General features: G+C 48.3%; 2 protein-coding genes across 3 annotated transcripts; both read right to left on the reverse strand.

Annotated features, from left to right (window-relative positions):
• Positions 1-584: 584 nt before the first annotated feature.
• Positions 585-8,205, reverse strand: csrnp2 (cysteine-serine-rich nuclear protein 2). The gene is made up of 5 exons (XM_060046239.1): positions 7,991-8,205; positions 6,275-6,439; positions 5,278-5,540; positions 4,123-4,419; positions 585-3,574 (listed from the first exon to the last, which is right to left on the reverse strand). The coding sequence occupies exons 2-5, from the start codon at positions 6,432-6,434 to the stop codon at positions 2,684-2,686; spliced, it is 1,611 nt and encodes a 536-aa protein (XP_059902222.1). The 5' UTR covers positions 6,435-6,439; positions 7,991-8,205; the 3' UTR covers positions 585-2,683.
• Positions 8,206-8,804: 599 nt separating this feature from the next.
• Positions 8,805-19,719, reverse strand: tfcp2 (transcription factor CP2). 2 transcript variants are annotated; one of them, XM_060046370.1, is made up of 16 exons: positions 19,340-19,719; positions 18,809-18,989; positions 17,661-17,812; positions 17,447-17,523; positions 17,029-17,134; positions 16,580-16,686; positions 16,067-16,219; positions 15,840-15,950; positions 14,969-15,063; positions 14,772-14,820; positions 13,073-13,166; positions 12,063-12,153; positions 11,555-11,664; positions 10,472-10,614; positions 10,317-10,368; positions 8,805-10,215 (listed from the first exon to the last, which is right to left on the reverse strand). In XM_060046370.1, exons 2-16 carry the CDS (start codon positions 18,928-18,930, stop codon positions 10,178-10,180), a joined length of 1,500 nt encoding a protein of 499 aa, XP_059902353.1. In that variant the 5' UTR covers positions 18,931-18,989; positions 19,340-19,719; the 3' UTR covers positions 8,805-10,177. The 2 variants fall into 2 exon arrangements, with proteins under 2 accessions (XP_059902353.1, XP_059902430.1); XM_060046447.1 differs by having other exon boundaries at positions 18,809-19,011.
• Between the last annotated feature and the right edge of the window lie 41 nt (positions 19,720-19,760).

Raw genomic sequence — 19,760 nt, forward strand, 5'->3', positions numbered from 1 at the left:
CTGCATGGTACCAGCTCGACACGACTCGACACGACTCGACTCAGCTCGCATTTTTTGCGTTTCCACCGCGGTACCATGGTATCTGGTACCTGAAGTGGCTGCTTTTTCTAGTACCTACTCGCTCTAGGTTCCAAGCGAGCTGAGCCGATGCTAAAAGGTGACGTCGGCAGACGGCCGGCGACTGATTGGCCAGAGAGTGTGACGAAGTCACGAGAGCGACATGGCAACCATGCTGGTAACATCCATAGCAGCGCCGCAGCCAACATGTTCCACTTCTCCAACTTCTTCAACATGCCAGCTAATAATAGTAATGTGATCGATGTCCTCCATTGTTGTTATGTGGGTTCTGTCCATGTGTGGGTTGCGTATGTGTTGTTTGCGTCGCGTACACAAATACGTCACGGCCCTTTCGCGCAGCCGACCCCGCCCACGTCCAGGAGGTACTTTTTGCGGTGGAAAAGCACCCGTGCTGCTACCGTGTCGAGTCGTGTCGTGTCGAGTCGTGTCGAGTCGAGCTACATGTGCGGTGGAAAAGCGGCATAAGTCTATTAGTAGACAGCCAGAGACAAAGACTCGACAACGGGCAGCTTGTAATCATGATTTCTTCAGGGACGGTATTATCTTCAAGGCATGTCAAGTAAACACAGAGTACCGGGAAAGATGTCTCGTCTCACAACGACAACGGTGCGACATCGCCTGAGCATGTGGCGGCTGGCGGCATCGGTGAGTTAGGTTTGAAACCACTGCTTTGGTGCAACTCTTTAGCATGAATATATCGATTTATATATTAAGAAAACAAAACAAACAGTCAAATAAAATACATCAGACATCTCATACACAGCACCACATCCTGTGTCAGGCAAGCCATTACAAGAAAGCAACAGCTGGAATTAAAGGCTACACAACAGAGGACTGATTTTGTGTAAGAAGAGTCGGCACACTTCTGTTGAACGGTATATGTAGCTTCAAAAATACACTGAGACAGAGAGAGAAATGGGTTCGCATTGACGCATTAAATGACAAAACACTCCCCCGCATTCACCATTGCAAATGGTGTGCCGTGCAAACGCTACGGTGGTCCTCAGAGAGGCACTGAAAGACCCCAACAGCTCGGCCCCTCGTCAGGGTACACGCCCTGGAAATCACATTGGTTATCATGGTTGTTAAAAACAAAACAAAGAGCTAAGTTGTAAATCTATCACCACAGCACCTTTAGGGGAATAAACATATTGTTATTAATATATCCCTAATTTATATTCCTCATTAATATCACCTCCCCCCTCCCCCCCTTACGACCAACACTCTTATACTGCAAATACAAACACATGTTTACAACACGTATACACTCACACTCGCCTGTGCACAGGCACATACGCACGCACACGCTCCAACTCTACCCACACTCATCCATAAAAACAGAATAAATCATACTAAGATTGTTGTCGTGGTTCATCACATATCTTGTTGTTTTTTTTGACAACAGCACACGCTATTGTTTGATTTGACTCTATAGTGTTATTTTCATTCGATGAAATCTGGCTTGGATCAGCGCGAACCGTTGTTACAAGACACCAGCAGTCGTTCGAATCATTTGAAGACTACTGTGATCCTTCGTGTCTTCTTCTCTCCAACATGACGCAAATAACTAGAGGTGGCGTGTGACAAACCTCCACGCTGCCGCCAGAAACAGCTCCTGTTTCATTCTGTCCATTCTAAGAAAAACTAAAACACAAAAACAGGCAAGCGTGATGACTCACGTCGAACGGATCGCTGTCTTCATCCGCCGGAAACCCACATGACTGAAAGAAGCAGTAGGTCCCCAAGCTGGGGGACGCTTTGCTGGAAAAGCAAAACCAGCGCTTCAGATAAATAATTAGCATTTGCCGGAGCGGCTCCAAGGTAGAAACAGAAGAGGAAATGCGGGCGGGAGGGGGGGGGGGGCGCCTCAGCGCTGATGCTCTCTTCCTGCTTTAACCGGCACCGTGGCCCCTACACACACACACACACACACACACACACACACACACACACGTGTGGCCCTCGCCCTCGTGCGTACAGATCACACTGACCGCTACCGTGGCTCCAACTAGCTCGTCGCAAATGCATATACAGTACACACTAAACAAGTATCTCCAGGATTATTAGGTCTATTGTGAGAGGCGGGCGGGGGGGGGGACACCAACGGCGGCCACTTGAAGGGACAGAGACAGCGAGGCCATGCTGCGACGTCAGGGGAGGGGAGGCCGAATGTAGCGCACCACCACCCTACCTCGGTGCGCGTTCCCAAAACACACAGACCACAGTGCACACAGCTTGATACACTGGATGAAAAACATAGATATAAAGACTAAGGTTGGCAATCACACTTTGGCCCAATCCCATTTCTACCCATTACCCCTTCCCCTTCCCCCTTCCCCTTAGCCCTTCAAAACAAGGGGGAGGGGGAAGGGGTAGAAATGGGATTGGGCCATTATGTCCCCCCTCTGCTCTGTAGTGTTAGACTCTGACTGCCGTAGTTCCCGTATGATTGAGACCCAAGACGGGCGCTACCGCGAGCCTGAAGACTGTAACATTACTCAATAGTTCATTCTTTTCTCCCTTGGCGTGAAATGTGGACATTATTTTTTTCAGCCTTCAGAGAAAAGCTTATTTTTGTGCAAAACATCTGCAGGTGGGCCGCGCGCTACACCTCGGACGGAGGCGGGGCCACCTCCCCCTGCGCGGCCGAGCGGGCCCCCGCCTGGCACGGCCCCGGGGAGCGGTTGTGCAGCGGGCCGGGGGGCCCCTCCTCCGAGCCCAGGGTCACGACCCCGCCGGCGGCCTGACCGCAGGCCACGCCTCCGCCCTCGCTACCCCTGCCGCCGCCCTCTCCACCTTGTTTTTGTTCCTCTCCTGCCGCCTCCACCTCCTCCTCCTCCTCCTCCCTCTCCCCTGTCCCTGGGGCCGCCCCCGGGGGCTCCGGGCCCCCCGGCTGCACGGGGGTGAGCTGGTAGTACAGCAGGGAGGCGGAGGGCCCCTCCGGGGGGGGCCCCGTCTCCTGGACGTCGGGGGCCACGCAGAGCACGGCGGGCCCCGGGGGGAAGGAGCCCTGCAGCAGCACCTGCTCCTCACCGGGCTCCTCCCCGGGGCCCGGCAGCCCCCCGGGCCCCGGGGCCGACGCCTCCGCCTCCTCCCGCTCCCGCTCGCGGCGCTCCTGCTCCTCGGCGCTCTGCAGGTGCAGCACGGCCGTCTCGTTCTCCCGCTCCAGGACGTCGCGCTCGGCCAGCAGGTCGTGCACCGCCACCACCGCCTCCGCCTCGCTCTCCTCCAGCTGGAAGGCCCCCGCCGACAGGGAGGAGGAGGAGGAGGAGGAGGAGGAGGAGCAGGGCAGCTCCGGGGACGGGGGCCCGGTGGAGGCGGCGGAGAGCAGCAGGTCGGCGTCGGCGGGGTACTGCTCCATCCTCTTCTCCAGGCCCAGCTTCATGATGGTGTGCAGGTAGTGCGTGCGCACGCGCAGCGGGTTGAACTCGATGCGGCCCGCCATGTTGCCGCAGCCGTCCCGGGAGCAGCCGCACGGGAACGCCATGCGGTCCACCTGGAGGGGGGGGGGGGGGGGTATCAGGCTGGACGCTTGGTTTGGGTGGAGGACATGGAGGTTCGGCTAGGATCTAGAGGAGCCCAGGCTAGCTGCGTATCATTCAGCAAGGAGGGTCAATAATAAACATGATAGCATAGGGGACACCTTAGCTAACTTATGGATCAATGGTTTATTTCGTTGTATTCAAAACAAGAGCCATTAGGTTGATGATGATGATGATGATGTATATGCTTGTACTCGAGGGCAGGGTATTATTCATTTTTCCCTCCCATTCGAATGTTTCGGAAATAATATATTGTCGGAAGGCTCAGTAGTGAACAGTATGAAGAAGTGTGATTCTATAACGCCACAGCATGGCAGCATGGTGCTCCATCAACTGTACTGAAGCTATTTGTTATCCTCAATTCACAATTCTGCTCTCAGCACACTAATGACCACATGACTCCAGATAACTATTACACTGCGGCTCCACCGCCATACACGGGCAGTCACTTCCTATGCAAAACGATCCTTTACCTTCTCTCACACACACACACACCCCTCACCTGGCACTTGATGCCCGCCTGGCTGCAGCCACAGTGGCGCGGGTCGCAGTACAGGCGGCAGTCGCAGCCGCACTCCTCACGGGACAACCGGATGGCCCGGAGCTCCGCCTTCTCGCGGGCGTCGATGCGGGCCACGCCCGAGGCCCGCAGCAGCGCCCGGCGCCGCTTGGTGGGCAGCGGCTGCAGGAAGAAGCAGTCGTCCACCTCCACGGCGTCCACGTCCAGGTCCTCGTCCGACACGTCCTCCAGCGTCAGCAGGTCGGCCTGGGAGCACTCCACCGTGCCGTTGCGCGTCAGCTGCGTGGGGCGGGTCGCACAACAAGAGGGGCTGTCAGCGACGTACACGCACACACACACACACACACACACGGCCGGACCGGAGGGGCCCTGCTACTCCTTGGTATGAGGAGGCTCAAGTGTGGGATTAGCCCCTCAGTGGTCAACGGCTACGAGGAGCCAGGATCTGAACCTCAGCGTTACAGAATCAGTGTAGCCGCTGTTTGAACCCAATCTGGAAGGTACCGTTCTAGAGACTAGACTGTTGATGTGCTGCACACTGGGCCATCCTGCTATAGATATAGATATATATATATATATAAACGACAAACTACTGCTCAAATGCCAATACAATTAGTTCCATTGAGCTATGACCCAGACCTTGATGAGAAAACTGTACAATTATGAAACAAACCATTAAATATTCAAGAATGTTTATTATTATTTCAACAACTGCTGCTGGCGTCGTGACCACCCTCGGATGTCAATGGGCAGATAGCTAATTAGTGGCTGTCTACAAGCAAACTGGAGCAATGCCCTGCAGGGCCAACTTGCAGAGTCTGTTAGGTCTGCCTTCCTCTCTTTCTTCAGGGATAGGGGTGGGCAGAGTTGCTCTATTGATCTATTTTAGCCGGCAAAAAGCAATTTTGCTCAAAAGTGGAACAATTGATTTGATCTAGCAGCAGATTGCCCCCAAAGATTGAGCCTCATTCAACTCTGTACTGACCCAGAACTATGAAGCCCAAATAGAATCAAGGTTGAGAAAATATTAGGGTGATATCTCAAAGCCATCATCATTTCACGGCCATATTTAAAATTCGCCAGTTGTTCTACTTAATCTCTGAATAAAGGTTCTCCGGGGGGGGGGGGGGGTCTGACCTTCATCTTGCGGGCGCTGAGCTTCTCCTGGCGGAGGTGCTGCCGCAGCGTGTGGCGGTGGCTGCTCTCCTGCTCGCGGGCGAACTCCCCCAGGGTGTAGTGGCGGCTGGAGGAGTGGTGGCGCGCCATGCCCAGCGAGCTGCCCCCCTGGCTGGGGACGCTGGTGAAGCCCTGCCGCCGCGGGAAGTAGTACACCGTCACCAGGTCGAAGCGCACCCGCTTCCCCCCCGGGGAAGGCCTCTGGCGTCGGAGGATGGAGGTGGCTGAGGGAGGGGGGGGGGGGGGGAGAGAGAGAGAGAGCGAAGGGGAGAGAGAGAGAGCGAAGGGGAGAGAGAGAGAGCGAAGGGGAGAGAGAGAGAGCGAAAGGGGGAGAGAGAAAGAGAGCAAAGGGGGGAGAGAGAGAGAGAGAGATTAGTGACGTGTGCTTAGGGGTAGACGATGGACCTCACTCTTGTTACTACTGTACTGTTTTACTGTCTGTTTTCTCTTAATGACAACACATTTTTTATTGACAATTTTAATTTAAAAGTATTCAATTAGCTAATTACATGCATCAGAATGTCATGTGACAGGATGCACGTAGCAGACTGTAATATTGTATATTGCAACAAAACAGAAACTTATGTAACAGAATGAATAAGAACTGAATGTAATTTATACAATATGTAACAATAGGTTAGGTAATAAGAGTGTAATAGAACCAAGTGGTAATGTAACACAATGTAAAGTAAGAGAATGGAACGCAACGGTAGGTAATATAACAGGAAGAAATAGAATAGAAGTTACAGAACGCCATTTATTCCAACACAATGTAGAATACAGAATGGAACACAACAGAATAGAACGTAATTACAATGGAATGGAATAAAACTGAATGGAACATCTACGCTTCCTAGCATTCCCAGCACTGTGCAATGCGTGTGTGGTTGTTAGTATGTGTGCATGATCAGTGTGTGTGCAGGGGGGGGGGGGGGAGATGTTGCTTGGTGATGCATACGTGCAAACGGTGCGCCAGACGGGGGATTGAGGCTGTCACAGCTGTCGGCGCTGTCGCTGCTGGAGACCTCATCGTCTGAGTCCTTGGGGGTGGAGAACGCTGAGCTGTGGTCCACCTCCTCATACCGTCGCTTGAGGCCGAGGGACGCGCCTGCCTCCATGGAACCTGGGAGGGGAGACAGAGGCATGTGGTCATCACTGGAGAGTCCTAGGCAGTGCCGGCGTCTGGAGGGGAAGTATGCAGAAGGCGTGCAGTGCATTCAAAATGGAGCCTCGTGATAGGAGTGGATTGTTGCACTTTACAGTCCGAACACACTCACTTTATGGTTGAACATCCTTTGCACGAACCAAATGGGAAGCTGACACTGTACCGATGTACTGTTCTACTGCGCAATATATAATATCCATTATTCATATATTAGGCTTAATACAGTGGAATACTTTTTTTCAAATGCTTATAGCATTATTCTTCTTGTTACTTACCCGGATAAAACTTTGTCCTTCTACATTTGACTTGTTAATTTTGCCTGCATTGTTGAGGAGAGCTTGTAACTCAAGTATGTCATTGCGGACAACAACAGATACAGCCTGTTTGTATTTGTGTTGTCCATTTCACGGAAAAAAAAACTTGAACATTAACTTGTTGAAGGTTAGACTGGGCACTTCAACTCTGATCTTCAGAAGATCAAGACAGAGTGGGTGATGATCTCCTTCATAATGGGATGAGAGCTTCATAATGGGTTCCGGAGCATCCGGGGAGATGAGAGCAAACTTGGATTGGCTGATTGGAGCACACCTAAACAACACAGCTATCATCTGGTAGAAGATAAAAAAGGAAAGGTGAGGTAAACTTCCGGTTTCTCTCTTCCCCCATCTGTATTCGAGCCCAGTCACCCCCCTCCCTTCACCTCCGTCTCACATGAAATCCTACCCAGCTCATCAAGTCTGGGAACGTTGCCACGGCAACCCCCAAAAGCATGGGTTGATAAGGGAAAAGCCATGAATGAAATTGTGTCTGCGGCTCTGCTCAGCCTCTGAATACTGTGGGGTGGGGATGGGGGGGGTGGACACGGGAAGCAAGCCTAGTGGGAGGCCAGGGGGCTGGAAGGAATCATGCAATGAATCATAGCTTTTCGGGGTGGGAGTCAATACGCTCTTCTCTGGGACCACTAAACCTCAATTATTTCGAAATACTGTACACTGGTTTGAGCCTGCAGGCTTCTGATTCAGGTAATATATGATACATCACACAGTGTCACTCTTGCTGCATGATTATTATGTTGTACATGAGTATCAAAATAACAGTTGATATCAAATCCTTTAATTCAAATAGTTTACATATAGCATTTGCTAATAGCGTGATCATAAACCAAATCCCAAAAGAAATGCAATAAAATAGGCCTGAACTGTCAGTGATGGAGAGGTTGACAAAACAAAGGTCCTGAGAGACCTTTATCCTGTGCATATCCGTATTGGAGGGACTTGAATGCGTGTGATCATTAGTAGGCGTCGTTACCGGTCAGGTGCTTTGGAGCAAGCAACCCGTTTGCAGATGCAGCAAATAGACACAAACGAGTCGGATGGGGAAGTCGTCGAAGGATGGAAATGACATTGTCATAGGTCTACGCCTCGATCGCCCTCTCTCTCTCTCAGGACACACAGGACAGGTCACCAATTTATCATGAGCACAATACGGAGGAAAGGAAATCATTCTTACCTGGGACAGAAATCAGGACTCCGATTCAAAATAAATAGTGGGATGGTTCCGTGTTTTTGGTCAATGGGAATCGAACATTAATCTGTTTACTGTTGGAAAGCTAAAAAAATTGTCCAAAATAGAAAACACTTGCATGGGATACTACAACCCGTTGTAAGCCAACGTGTTTTGAATTAGTGTTGGCTTGATTTGTCAACTGTACTGCTGTTTAAAAGCCAATCAGGCTACTTAGGCTTCATGTTCATTGTTCTGCACACTGGAGACCAAAGAAAAGGCTGAATTCGTGGCAATCGTTCTGTTTAAACGTTGCATGCCTATCTACTAACGACGGGGGGGGGGGGCAGTCGGCGGAAAGAAGGACGTCATATGGTTTAGCTGATGTTTATTGCCTTGAACATTATCGATACAAGATGATGTAGAACGCCGAATGTCTTGTCTTCCTGGTACGAGACTTGGAATTGCTTGAAAAGGGGAAATCCGCTGACATCTGGCTTCGTTTATCCTTTAAATCACAAGGGCGGTTTCTATCAGGTCGGTTTTTCTTGCTGTCTTCGTTGATAAAAGCCAGACAGGTCCTGTTGTATTTGATGTCAAATGTTGCGATTTTCCTGTCGAAGTGACGTCCTTCTCCCCCTTGCCCCCTGCCCGGCTGGTTGTTACAATGTAACAATGGAGTGGGACATTTTCTACGGAGCAATATATACTTATTGTGACGTCACAAACATGCAGGCTTGCCGAGGATACTGGGAAATGTAGTTATGTCCCGGCTTCTTTGTCTACCCTCTGCTGCAGCCAAAGGAGAAGGTATTCTTCATAAGCTCATAACAAAAACATGCCTGTTTTATTATATATTTGAAACATAGTGTAAAGCTTCATCGGCGCAGTTTGAAAATTAAAATAATAAAAAAACGTCTTGACAGTAAGATGGCTACCATGACAGCAGTGGTAAATGCAGTTTGAGTCTAAAATATATGTAACAAAGGGAAGCGCATGTACACAAATTACATGACATAAGATTGCCACTCTTCAAAGCAGACATTGAGAGATTATAAATCACCTATCCTTAAGACATGCCAACCTCCAGTGTAACAGTAAAAGGGCAAAAAATACAGTAGCCATTGTTATGAAGAAGTATTTCAATGATGCCAGCATGGGACACTGCTGGTGGACTCTCAAATACCCATTCACACACTAAGAACACCTGCACCATGCAGCCTCACCTGCACCATGCAGCCTCACCCAGCCAAACAAACCACAATACGATGCAATACGATGATAGAGAACCAGAGAACCAGGTTGGCTAAAATAATAAGATTACAAAAACAGTCAATCCATACGATTTGTCATGAATACATTAAAAGGTAAAATTAAGGTTTGAACTGCCCAAAGGCGTTGTGATCTTGTGCCTTCGTCGGCACGGGGATAGCGATGGGACTTAAGTGCAGTGCCACCGTGGCCACGGCGCCAGGCAGTGTTTCACCAGAGCTCAGACAGCTGGAGAAACACTAGGACCCACTGCCCCTGCCTCAGGACGTCCACTTTGATGGCACCCTGCGTCGCAACATCGAGATCTGGCCTTGTGTGTTAGCGTTGTCTTGTCCATCCACCGCTATGTGTGTGTCTGAGCGGCTGAGGGGGCGAGGACCAGCAGGTACAGGAGGCAGAGAGAGGCGGAGGGAAGAAGTGTGGGGGGGGGGGGGGGGGGGGGGGGCGAGGCCATGATTCCTAGGGGTCAAGTTCTTCTCTTTTTATAGAAAGCGGTGGACAGATTACTTCAGCCTTTCTCAAGCACAGCGCTTTGGCACACCAGGCGCCCAGCGAGCATAGAATAACGTGACATCATCTCTTCCTCCACGCGAGGAGAACGTAAAAGCAACACATTAAGAGAAGGAGAGTGGCGGGCGCTGCCTCAGTGGGGCGTCTCGGGCCGGGGGCGTCGGTATTCAGTAAGGTCAGGGGGGGGGGGGGGGGGGGGACCAAGCGCTTCAGTCACGTGATCCATCACGGCAGCGCCCCGGTAAGTGGGCGGCCCGGCGCCGGCCCCTAGACCAGCGGGGGGAGAGAGAGAGAGAGAGAGAGAGAACGAGAACGAGAACGAGAACGAGAACGAGAGAGAGAGAGAGAGAGAGAGAACGAGAGCGAGGGAGAGAGAGAGAGAGAGAGACTACCCGCGCCAGTGTTGACCGTTCACTTCAGTATGATGTGGTAACCGTCGCTCGTGTCATCTGTTGAAACAAATAAACATTAATTAGATCCACGTCATCACGGATGTTTTTTTTTTTTTTTTTACTCTTTGCGGTTCAGTTGTACTTCGTTCGCTTCCTACCTTTCATCGTGTCCAAGACAAAGCACACCTCGTCCTGGAAGTTCTGGATCATCTGATGAAGACACAGGCGAGAATCATGAGAAAAATACTTCAAAACCAAAGCATGAACAGAGGAAGACGAGAACAGCCTGTAAAGGGCCACGGCTGCTGGTTACCTCATCGCTGACCAGTACGTGGATGCCCGTGGGACCTTGTTTGAAGATTTGGTTTATCTGTCTGGGTGAGATGTTGAAGAGCTGAGCGATCTTCTCTGTGAGCTCGGCGGCAGTGAGGTCCTCCAGGTAGATGGCGTGATAAACTGTAGGCGGACGTTGGCATATTTATCGCTGTTTTACAGAAGTAGTGTGGTACAGTATGGGTACAAAGTTATTAGCATGCATTATAATGTGCTAGGCTTGAGGCGAGACGGATGACTATGGCTGCGAAGAGGCATTCAAATCCAAAACGGCTCTTATGCCGCGTTTCCACTGCAGGGTGCGGAACGGATCGGATCGCAAAGGTGCGGTAGGGAGGGGGCGGTATAGACCAGCTCAGTTCCGAGGTCGCGTTTCCACTGCCGACAGTACCCTTGGTGGTAGGCCGGATGTCGATCGCCGCGGCAGCTACGTAAACATCGTAAAAAACGTCTTCCTCCCCAAGAATGCAGACGAACGTCTCCACCTCCTTGTTCGCCCAAGCAAGCTTTTTACGTGACATGTTAATTGTAAAGAATAATACCTCGAGGCTACTGTTTGTTTGTTTTTATCCCCGCGTCACCCGGAAGTGACGATTCTGTCGACCAATCAACGGAGGGGGGGGTGTAGCTAGAATTTCACGGGACCCTTTCAGGCGTCTGGTCTCGTTTTGGGTACCGCAACGGAGGAGTCCCGAGAATGGGGCCGGAACGGGTACGGCAAAGTCCGGGTCACGCCCACTTTTGGCGGTGGAAACGCGACCCGACCCGCACCTTTGCGATCCGATCCGTTCCGCACCCTGCAGTGGAAACGCGCCATTAAGGTATTCAATTCCTACTGGTGTTAGATGCTGTTAGATGCTGTGAGTGAGTGAGTGAGTGAGTGAGTGAGTGAGTGAGTGAGTGAGTGAGTGAGTGAGTGAGTGAGTGAGTGAGTGAGTGAGTGAGTGAGTGAGTGAGTGAGTGAGTGAGTGAGTGAGTGAGTGAGTGAGTGAGTGAGTGAGTGAGTGAGTGAGTGAGTGAGTGAGTGAGTGAGCGAGTGAGCGAGTGAGGAGAGAGTACAGACCAAAGAACGTGTTGTTGGGCGAGTCGCCGTTCTCGTGTTTCTGCTGCTGCTGTTCCCGGGCCTGCTGGGACTCCTGGCACACGTACACCGTCAGCCTTGGACGGACCACCCTACACACACATTTACCAGACGCTTTTATCCAAATCGACTTACAATAAAGACATTTTTCAGAAGAAACAAGATATATCGCCGTCGGAACAGTAAGGATGTTCATAGAACCAATTGCCAAACACTTAAAATCGCTAGGTTAACCCATTCCCTGTATGCAACAAAGCTAGCTAGGATAAGATGCTACACAACTAAGTACAACTTTTTTGTGCCAGGACGTCACACACACACACACACACACACACACACACACACACACACACACACACACACACACACACACACACACACACACACACACACACACACACACACACACACACACACACACACACACACACACACACACACACACACACACACACACACACACACACACACACGAGAGGGGGAGACCTACCGTCCCTTCATGGCGTTGAACAGCCGGATCCCGTCGGCCGGCCCACAGATCTGGATCACGTCTTCCCTGGTGAGCTTCAGCAGGTCGGCCCCTGAAGCACAACGCAGCAATGGGTCTACTTTCCCATCTCAGGGTGACTTCACACCACCCGCTAGACACATACGGCCAAAAAAAAAAGTCCCCACCAACTACACAAACTCTGAGTGACAGCGACTCTAGACATGAATGTGGAGAAGATTGAGACTCTGAACTCAGTTTTCCAGTGATGTGTTTTTTTTGCGACTTCCAATCTGATTGATATCAACCAATCAGATTGGTAGTCGCACTCGAAGCACGCGAAAATTGTACCGCCTACGTAATCTGCGTTCGAAAATTCCATACCTGCCTGGCAACGGAGGATCGCGTCGAACGTTGCCTGGCAACGGACAATCGCGTCGAACGATGACGTAGGAAGGTTCATGAACATTTGCGCTCATTCATTGAGCGTCACAAGACGAAATAACATTAAACAGATAAGACTTATTTTACAAATGACATTTATTAGCGTTGCTAACTTTATATTTGTATTGTATGTAATTGTTGAATCGCATTTAGCTAGTAAACTGAGTATTAAGTTAACACAAGCTAGCTAGACTATGATACACTTTAAACACTCGTCTTCGGCAACATGAGCGCGAATGTTTTTTGAAAGCTGCCTGGCAACGGACAATCGTGACGAACTATGACGTAATGTTCCGAACGTGAATTACGTAGGTGGTACAATTTTCGCCCCCGGTACCATTTTTGTGTGACAGAGCCAATCGAGTTACGACTGATCCTAGTAGTGGCCGGTGTTCTTATGGTCGTCCCTGGCGATGTGCAGAGCTTTTATAAACAAAACTGAGCTTGTAAGCGGAACGACTTTTGGGGATCCCTCGAGGTGTTGCAGTACTATTGTAGCCGACGGTGGTTGTCTGTTTGAGCTCAACCTGTGCATGATCAAACAGACCTTCTCCAGGTGCGTGTCCTACCTGAGAAGTTGGTGAAGAGGCGGCTGAAGGTGGAGAAGCGGTTCCTGTGGAGCCATTGCAGGGCATCCTGCGGCGTCGCCGTGGGCAACAGGTTCTGAGGGGTAGACGTTGAGGACAGGCAGGACACAAGGGCCAGGGGATAACGTTAATGCTGTTGAGCGTCTCAGTGAGACCAGGTGCTGACTGTGCTGCCCATGTTGTTTCCCCCACACCCTCTTCTAGCTTGTCGATTTCTGGGTCCCCAACTTTGTCGATATTTCAAAGAGAAAATAAAATCAGGATCCATGTGACCAGACTTGAAACACAATCTGCTGGTGTACAAATGTGCCTTATTATATAAGTATCTATCTACATTGGAGATAGACTGAATCAACCTCAAGGTGATTCCTTCAGTTTGGAGGCTACAGAGAAACCGGTGGCTAAGACAATGTCAATGTGCGGACATTGTTCCAGGTTCACAGTGGTCCCCTGTTGTTATCATGGCTGCAGCTGTCCACTAGACCATTAATGCACAAGGCCAGCATTACAACACGTTTTTCTTAGCAGCCATACTCTTATTTACTATCGAACAGCAGGTCTCTTGCTTTGGTCCTCTCGCTTATTGTGGCTGTGTACTTTTAAGAGACATAATGCTTTTGAGAATAACATTTTCATGATTCTATCAGCGTGGTCGCTGATAAAATACGTGCATTCCAGAACCTGGTCCTATTAGATAATATCACTTTACAATATCACTTTAAAACATGTTATATATAAGCATGGTAAGCACCCCCTCAGTCCTGGAACTGAATATTTTTGCTAAGAAATAGAATGAGGACATGCCTTGTTGCTGTCCTCGTTGTACGGTTGAAAACAAGTGAAAGGTTGGGGCTGTAAGAAAAATTCAAGTTAAAATTTGCCATGACATCGTTAGTCATATAAACTTTATGTTTTTTGTTTTCTGCATTCACTTAGATGGGATGAAACACTGGGACAACAGGCAATAGATGATAACTCAATGATGCACACTACTCAATAGAAACATCTGTGTAGTATAAATATTGCCAAACATAATGTTACATGTGCAAAAATGTATATGTCATACAGTTCCGATATTACAGTGCCTGCGTGATGTAAGTAACTACTTCTTCCGATTGAATTTGGGTTTGCATGCGGAAAACATAAAATTGATAATGCTAAAGATCATAGGACTCGTGGTGTGAGGAGCCAGATGATACAACGAAGACTAAACGAAAATACACGTTAGATTCTGTTATGCTTCTCGTTCATATGAACGACAAGTATGATGTTTTTAGGCATTAACACATATTTAAGAGAGGGAGGGGGTTTAAATCAGAACATTCTGACAGAGAGTGAAAATTATACATTTTGGGATAAATCTCTTTTTGACCTTGGTCTCCCAGTCCTGTTCACTAGGTTTACCTTCTTCTGATTCAAGCTTTCTATGAATAAAATGTATACTGTGTTAAGCCCCACCCCTGCCTCCTAGAGTGAACTTGAAGATTCGTAAATACCATAAATAGACCCGGCATTATAAAATAGCCCAACTGCAATATGTGGCGCTATAAAGAGACGGTAGGAAATTACCAATTGAGGGAAAAATATAAATATTGCAAATGGAAAGAGATGTACCCAACACTACTACATGGTGACCCGTCTGAACAAACATACGTTATATAACTTATTCATTGATACTTACTTCTACTACCACCGGGACAACCGGCTCAGGCTCACTGGGCGATCCGTTGCTATAAAAAAGACAGACGTAACTGAATACATCCGACGGGAAACCTACTCGTGTGCTTCTCTTTGGTTCCATACATGTTCCTTATTTAGGGCCAACAAACACACAACAAGACTGAGTAACATCTGAGTAATCTTCCCCTGCTGCCATACCCTTCTGACACCACCACGGGGAAGGTGGTGTGTGTGCTGATGAAGCTAGGAGACGGGGAGTTGCTGACGTAGGTCACCTCAGGCCAGGGAGAGCACTGCAACAGACCAACGGTTGACTTTAGAAACACCTCCAACAACATCTATGAAGAAAGTGCATCCGTGCCGACTAAGAGAAGGCAACTACTGTGTTGGGTTTGGATGGTAGATGTACAGTGAGTTCAGACACAGTTCATTGTGTTGGGTTTGGATGGCAGATGTACAGTAGGGCTTTGACTCCGAACTTCGTTATTCGAATATAATTAGAATATCAAAAAATAAATCAAAATTCGAAGGAATATTAGGAAGCCCATAATATTCAAACCTGTTATGGGCAGGCCAAGAGGGAGAGACGTCGGAGAACCCGACGCAGTCTATTCATAATATTGTAATGACCACGGAAGAGGCAGTGAATGAAGTATTGATTAGACAGCGATTTATTAGAAACCTAATAAACCGTTGGAACACGCAAGACCGGTAACCATAGCAACACGGTAAACAAACCTCGCGAAGCCCAATCCAGGTCTTACTGAAGGCATTTAATGGTCAAAATATTATAGATAAATATTCAAATATTAATAAACCAACAAACTTCGAATATGATTTTTGGGCAAAAGTCAAAGCCCTAATGTACAGTGAATTCAGACACAGCTCATTAAGGAGTGAGCTCTGAGGCGTTGGGACATCTTGCTCAAGGATGCTTATAAGAAGGCCAAATAAGGCAGGGGATTGAACCCGGAACCGTTCTGTTAGGGACACCTTAGCTCGTAGATGCCGCCAACCAACTACTGATCAATCAGGGCCACCCACCCGCCCACACAGTTGCTATACTGACCTCTGTGAGGATAGTGGTTTCGTAAGAGGACTGGTACTTCTCCCTCTCCTGTGGCGCCCGTTTCTCCATCTTCTCCCGGTCCGTCTTCTGCTTCCTGTCGGCGCCTTTGGGCTGAGCAACCGCCACATTCGACTCATTAGCGCCGCCATGCAGCACAGAGCAACACTGGTGGTACGACTTAAAAATGGTGGGCATGACGGAATGGTGAACAGAGAAACGGTGTCCACCTTGAAGACCTTGACCTGGCAGGAGGCCGAGTGCTGGTGCTCAGTGTACTCAATGCTGTCGTTCTCCTTGAACGTGTCGATCTGGATCCGGAAAGGCACGCCTTTCTCCCCTCCGTGCTTTCGCATGGTGAACTCTGTGCTGATGCAGTGAACCTAAACAACAAGAGAGCACACATCTCAGAATATTCTTTTGGGCCGAAGAGGCGAGACGGCATCCAGACAAATGTGTTGGGGTTTGGGTTTGGGTGAGTATTAAAAGGAAAAGGAAAGTTTAACCATAATTGACAAATTATATACTTGGTTCAATATAGGAAGTGCATTGAGTCTGCCAAACTGAATAGGTACACTGAACAGTACAAACTAGCAGAGCACAACAGAGGGTTCACAAAACAACAGGGTTCTCGATGGCTAAGATCTTAGACCGTCAATCCATCGCACTAAAGAAAGGAGAGATTCAGGAGGGAGGTGAACAGTGTGGACTGGTCAAATGACAGTGTTTGTTTGTCATGCTACCTGGATAAAAACTGAGGTTCTTTTTGATGGGTCCCAAAGGAACTCCACAGTGTTAAGCTGAGTAGGGTTAGCCCTGGGGTCGATCATGCCAACTGACATGGGGATATCTGCAATGAATCAATGTGAAACAGGTTATTGTCAAATGTGTTCTCAATACACGCCACTCTTTTCCACAAAATTACCATGGCTCACTAGAACCCTTTCTGGCACACAAGCTAAAACACCAAAATCAAGCCGATGTAAACTACAATGCCAAGCCTCAGCCACGTGTCCCAATGGATATCTTTGTGAAACGTGACCTTTCCTTCTCTGTAACGCATCAGATTGGTTATCATAATCCGTCACACACAAATCTCATCCGGTGGCCATGAGCCAGATCCCCCTCGCTGTAGCCCCCCAAAGCGGACCAGCGACTACGTGAAAGGGGCTCGGAGAAGCTCCGTTCTTACCCAGGTCCAGGATGCGGTCCCCGGGCCGGTTCCAGCGCCAACCCTCCAGCTGCTGGTGTTCTGTGTACTGCAGCCGTCGGTCATGGAAGACCACACGGATGATGCTCTAAGGTCGTAAAACACAGAAACATGAACAACCTGGCACTGCTGAATACCTCCAAACAACAATTAGGCAATGTTCTGGTTATGGCATCAAAATATTCACTGCCAATAACACGTACATAGAAACAAGGGAAACAGTGAGCTTTAAGGTTTGCTTAAAGTTCAGACAGCTAAATGCCCTTACAGTGATGCAGCCCTTACGACCAGCAAAAACATTGCAACTGTAAGTTTGGTCAAATCTGAGCTGATCATCATATCATGATATGAATATATTGATATGATCACCTGATAACTCTCAACTAGGTTGGAGGCTTACCTTCACCATCTTACTGGTGATTTCAGGAAGCTCCCCGATTTTCCGATTGTCAAGCATTCGAATTTCATAAGACTGTCCTGCAACAACCAATCAACACATTGTTATTAGCCGTTAACGTGCCCGGGTCTTTCCAATAATGTTGAGATACATTCGGCAAATGGCATCAGTCGTGTCCATCACGTGGCCGGCGCCGGGTGCGAGTCGGGGCACTGACCTTGGTTGAGGTAGGTGAGTGTTTCGTCATGCAGCTTGATGGCCGGCGAGGTAGCTGCACACAGGACATACTGGAAGGGCAGGATCTTGTTTTCGTTATCCGGGGGCAGGTTGGACTCTTCCTGCTTGAAGATGGGCAGGGCGAGCACGTCGCTGGAACAACCAAAGGAAACAGCGTTCAGCGTTTTCATCTTTTTTTTTTTTTCATCTTTTTTTTTTTTTTCATCTTTTCAGAAATTATTTCCTTTGGGTTCATTGTACATGCATTCTAGTGTTTGGCTGAGAGGCGTCAGAGCTTTACCCATCTAGTTGGATACAACGGGGCACACTTCAAATCACACATTAGTTGCATTAGTGCATTGTCGAACATACACACTGGCTTGCAGGGTGTTCTCAGCTAGAAATTCATCAATTCCAATGAAAGCAAGTTGCACGACAGCAGCCAATACCACGGTCTCCAGTCTGTGGATCCCGTTTCTCCTCTCAACCCAAGAATTTCAGCAATGAAGTGGCTCTTTGCAGGCTTCGGTGGGTCATGTAATGGTGCACTCGCTAAATCAACAAGGACACAGAGTGTTTTCTTTTCCAAGCACTATGCCTGAGTCAGCAAAATCGTATTTAATTGCACACACAATCGCCAAACTTCAGCCATCTGTTAGAGGGGCCATTATTAAAAGTAGGTTAAATTGGATATACATTTATCAAAGTGAATACATTTTCAGTAAGGGAGATTGGAATAGGAGATTCACATTAAAGAGGTGTTTATTAGGCTTAAACCAATGTTTTTGCGGGATATCAAATGAAATATATATAAGATAGTATATTAGTGCAGCAGTCATTGCATTGTTATTATACATGCATAAATCAATGTAGCTAATCGATGTTTTAGCTCGTTATTTTTTAGGCTTAATTAAAGTTATCAATTTCATACAATGCCTAGAATACATATTTTTGTGTTCTGTATGCTGTATTTAAGTTTAGAATGGGTTGCAATAACACAAGTATATGTGGTTGATACACAAAACAAAAGTATCTCTTGATAACAAATCACTGTGTGGCAATGTACTACTTAATGCATACATTTAAACAGTTATAACTACAATTCTACAAGGAATAAAACGATTAAGTTTGTCTGAATTCATGCAGTACCTCATACTGTATGCCCCTGCTCCCAGCTCTTGGCCAATGCCCGAGAGACTCGCATCGAAGTCCTGCACCAAGCCTGACTCGATCACCTCGTCCGTCAGGGGCAGCTTTAGTGCCCACGCCATGGTGACGACGCTAAAAGCTCACGGAGCGATTCCGTTTAAAGTTCCGCCAAGATGTCCAGCTGTATTAAAATAAATGCCAAACTTTTGGTGGAGAAAGACAAACACTTAATTATGACATGGGCAACTTAAATACACATCTGAACCAAAACGGACAAATGACACATGAAATGGATAATCAAAGAATAAACCTGTAGGTTTCCACTAACTAGATGGCAATTGATACATTATACATTACATATAGTAGCAACCCCAATACCTAAAAAGATCCCTTCCACACAATATGCTGCCGAGTTGGCAAACATGAATTGAGTTCAGAGTGCTTGTGCACGTTTCATTTGATACACCTCACAGTTAGTTATGTTATGACTGTGTACCCCTATACCATGCACAGTACAGAAACATAACCAACCTTCGGAGGAGCGAAGTGTGGCTTGCGGCTAACCAAGTGAGGGCTTCAGGCCATCGTGTCGCACTCCTTCCTCACGTACTAAAATAAACATGTCAAGCTATTCGCTCGGTTATCGTAAACGCTGAGCTAGCCGCTAGCCTGCATGCTAACGTAGCTCTCAGACCCTCTTTAAGTGAACCTATGGCCGTCTATGTGTCCTTATGGGGTTTACCTTACAGCTAAACGATTATGACGATGAAAACCCGATTCAATAAGTACCAATTAAATCCACCCTCATGGAACATGGATTAAGAATACACATTTCTTTTGTTTGTTTATCTCTCTTCTTCTCTATTACAAACCCGCAATATCCGCTTACTCCTATTGTAACCTGGGATGGACGTCACGCCTCGTTACCGCTCTCTACTGGCCGGCGGGAGAA

Source organism: Gadus macrocephalus, chromosome 1, assembly GCF_031168955.1.
Source record: "Gadus macrocephalus chromosome 1, ASM3116895v1".
Taxonomy (NCBI): domain Eukaryota; kingdom Metazoa; phylum Chordata; class Actinopteri; order Gadiformes; family Gadidae; genus Gadus; species Gadus macrocephalus.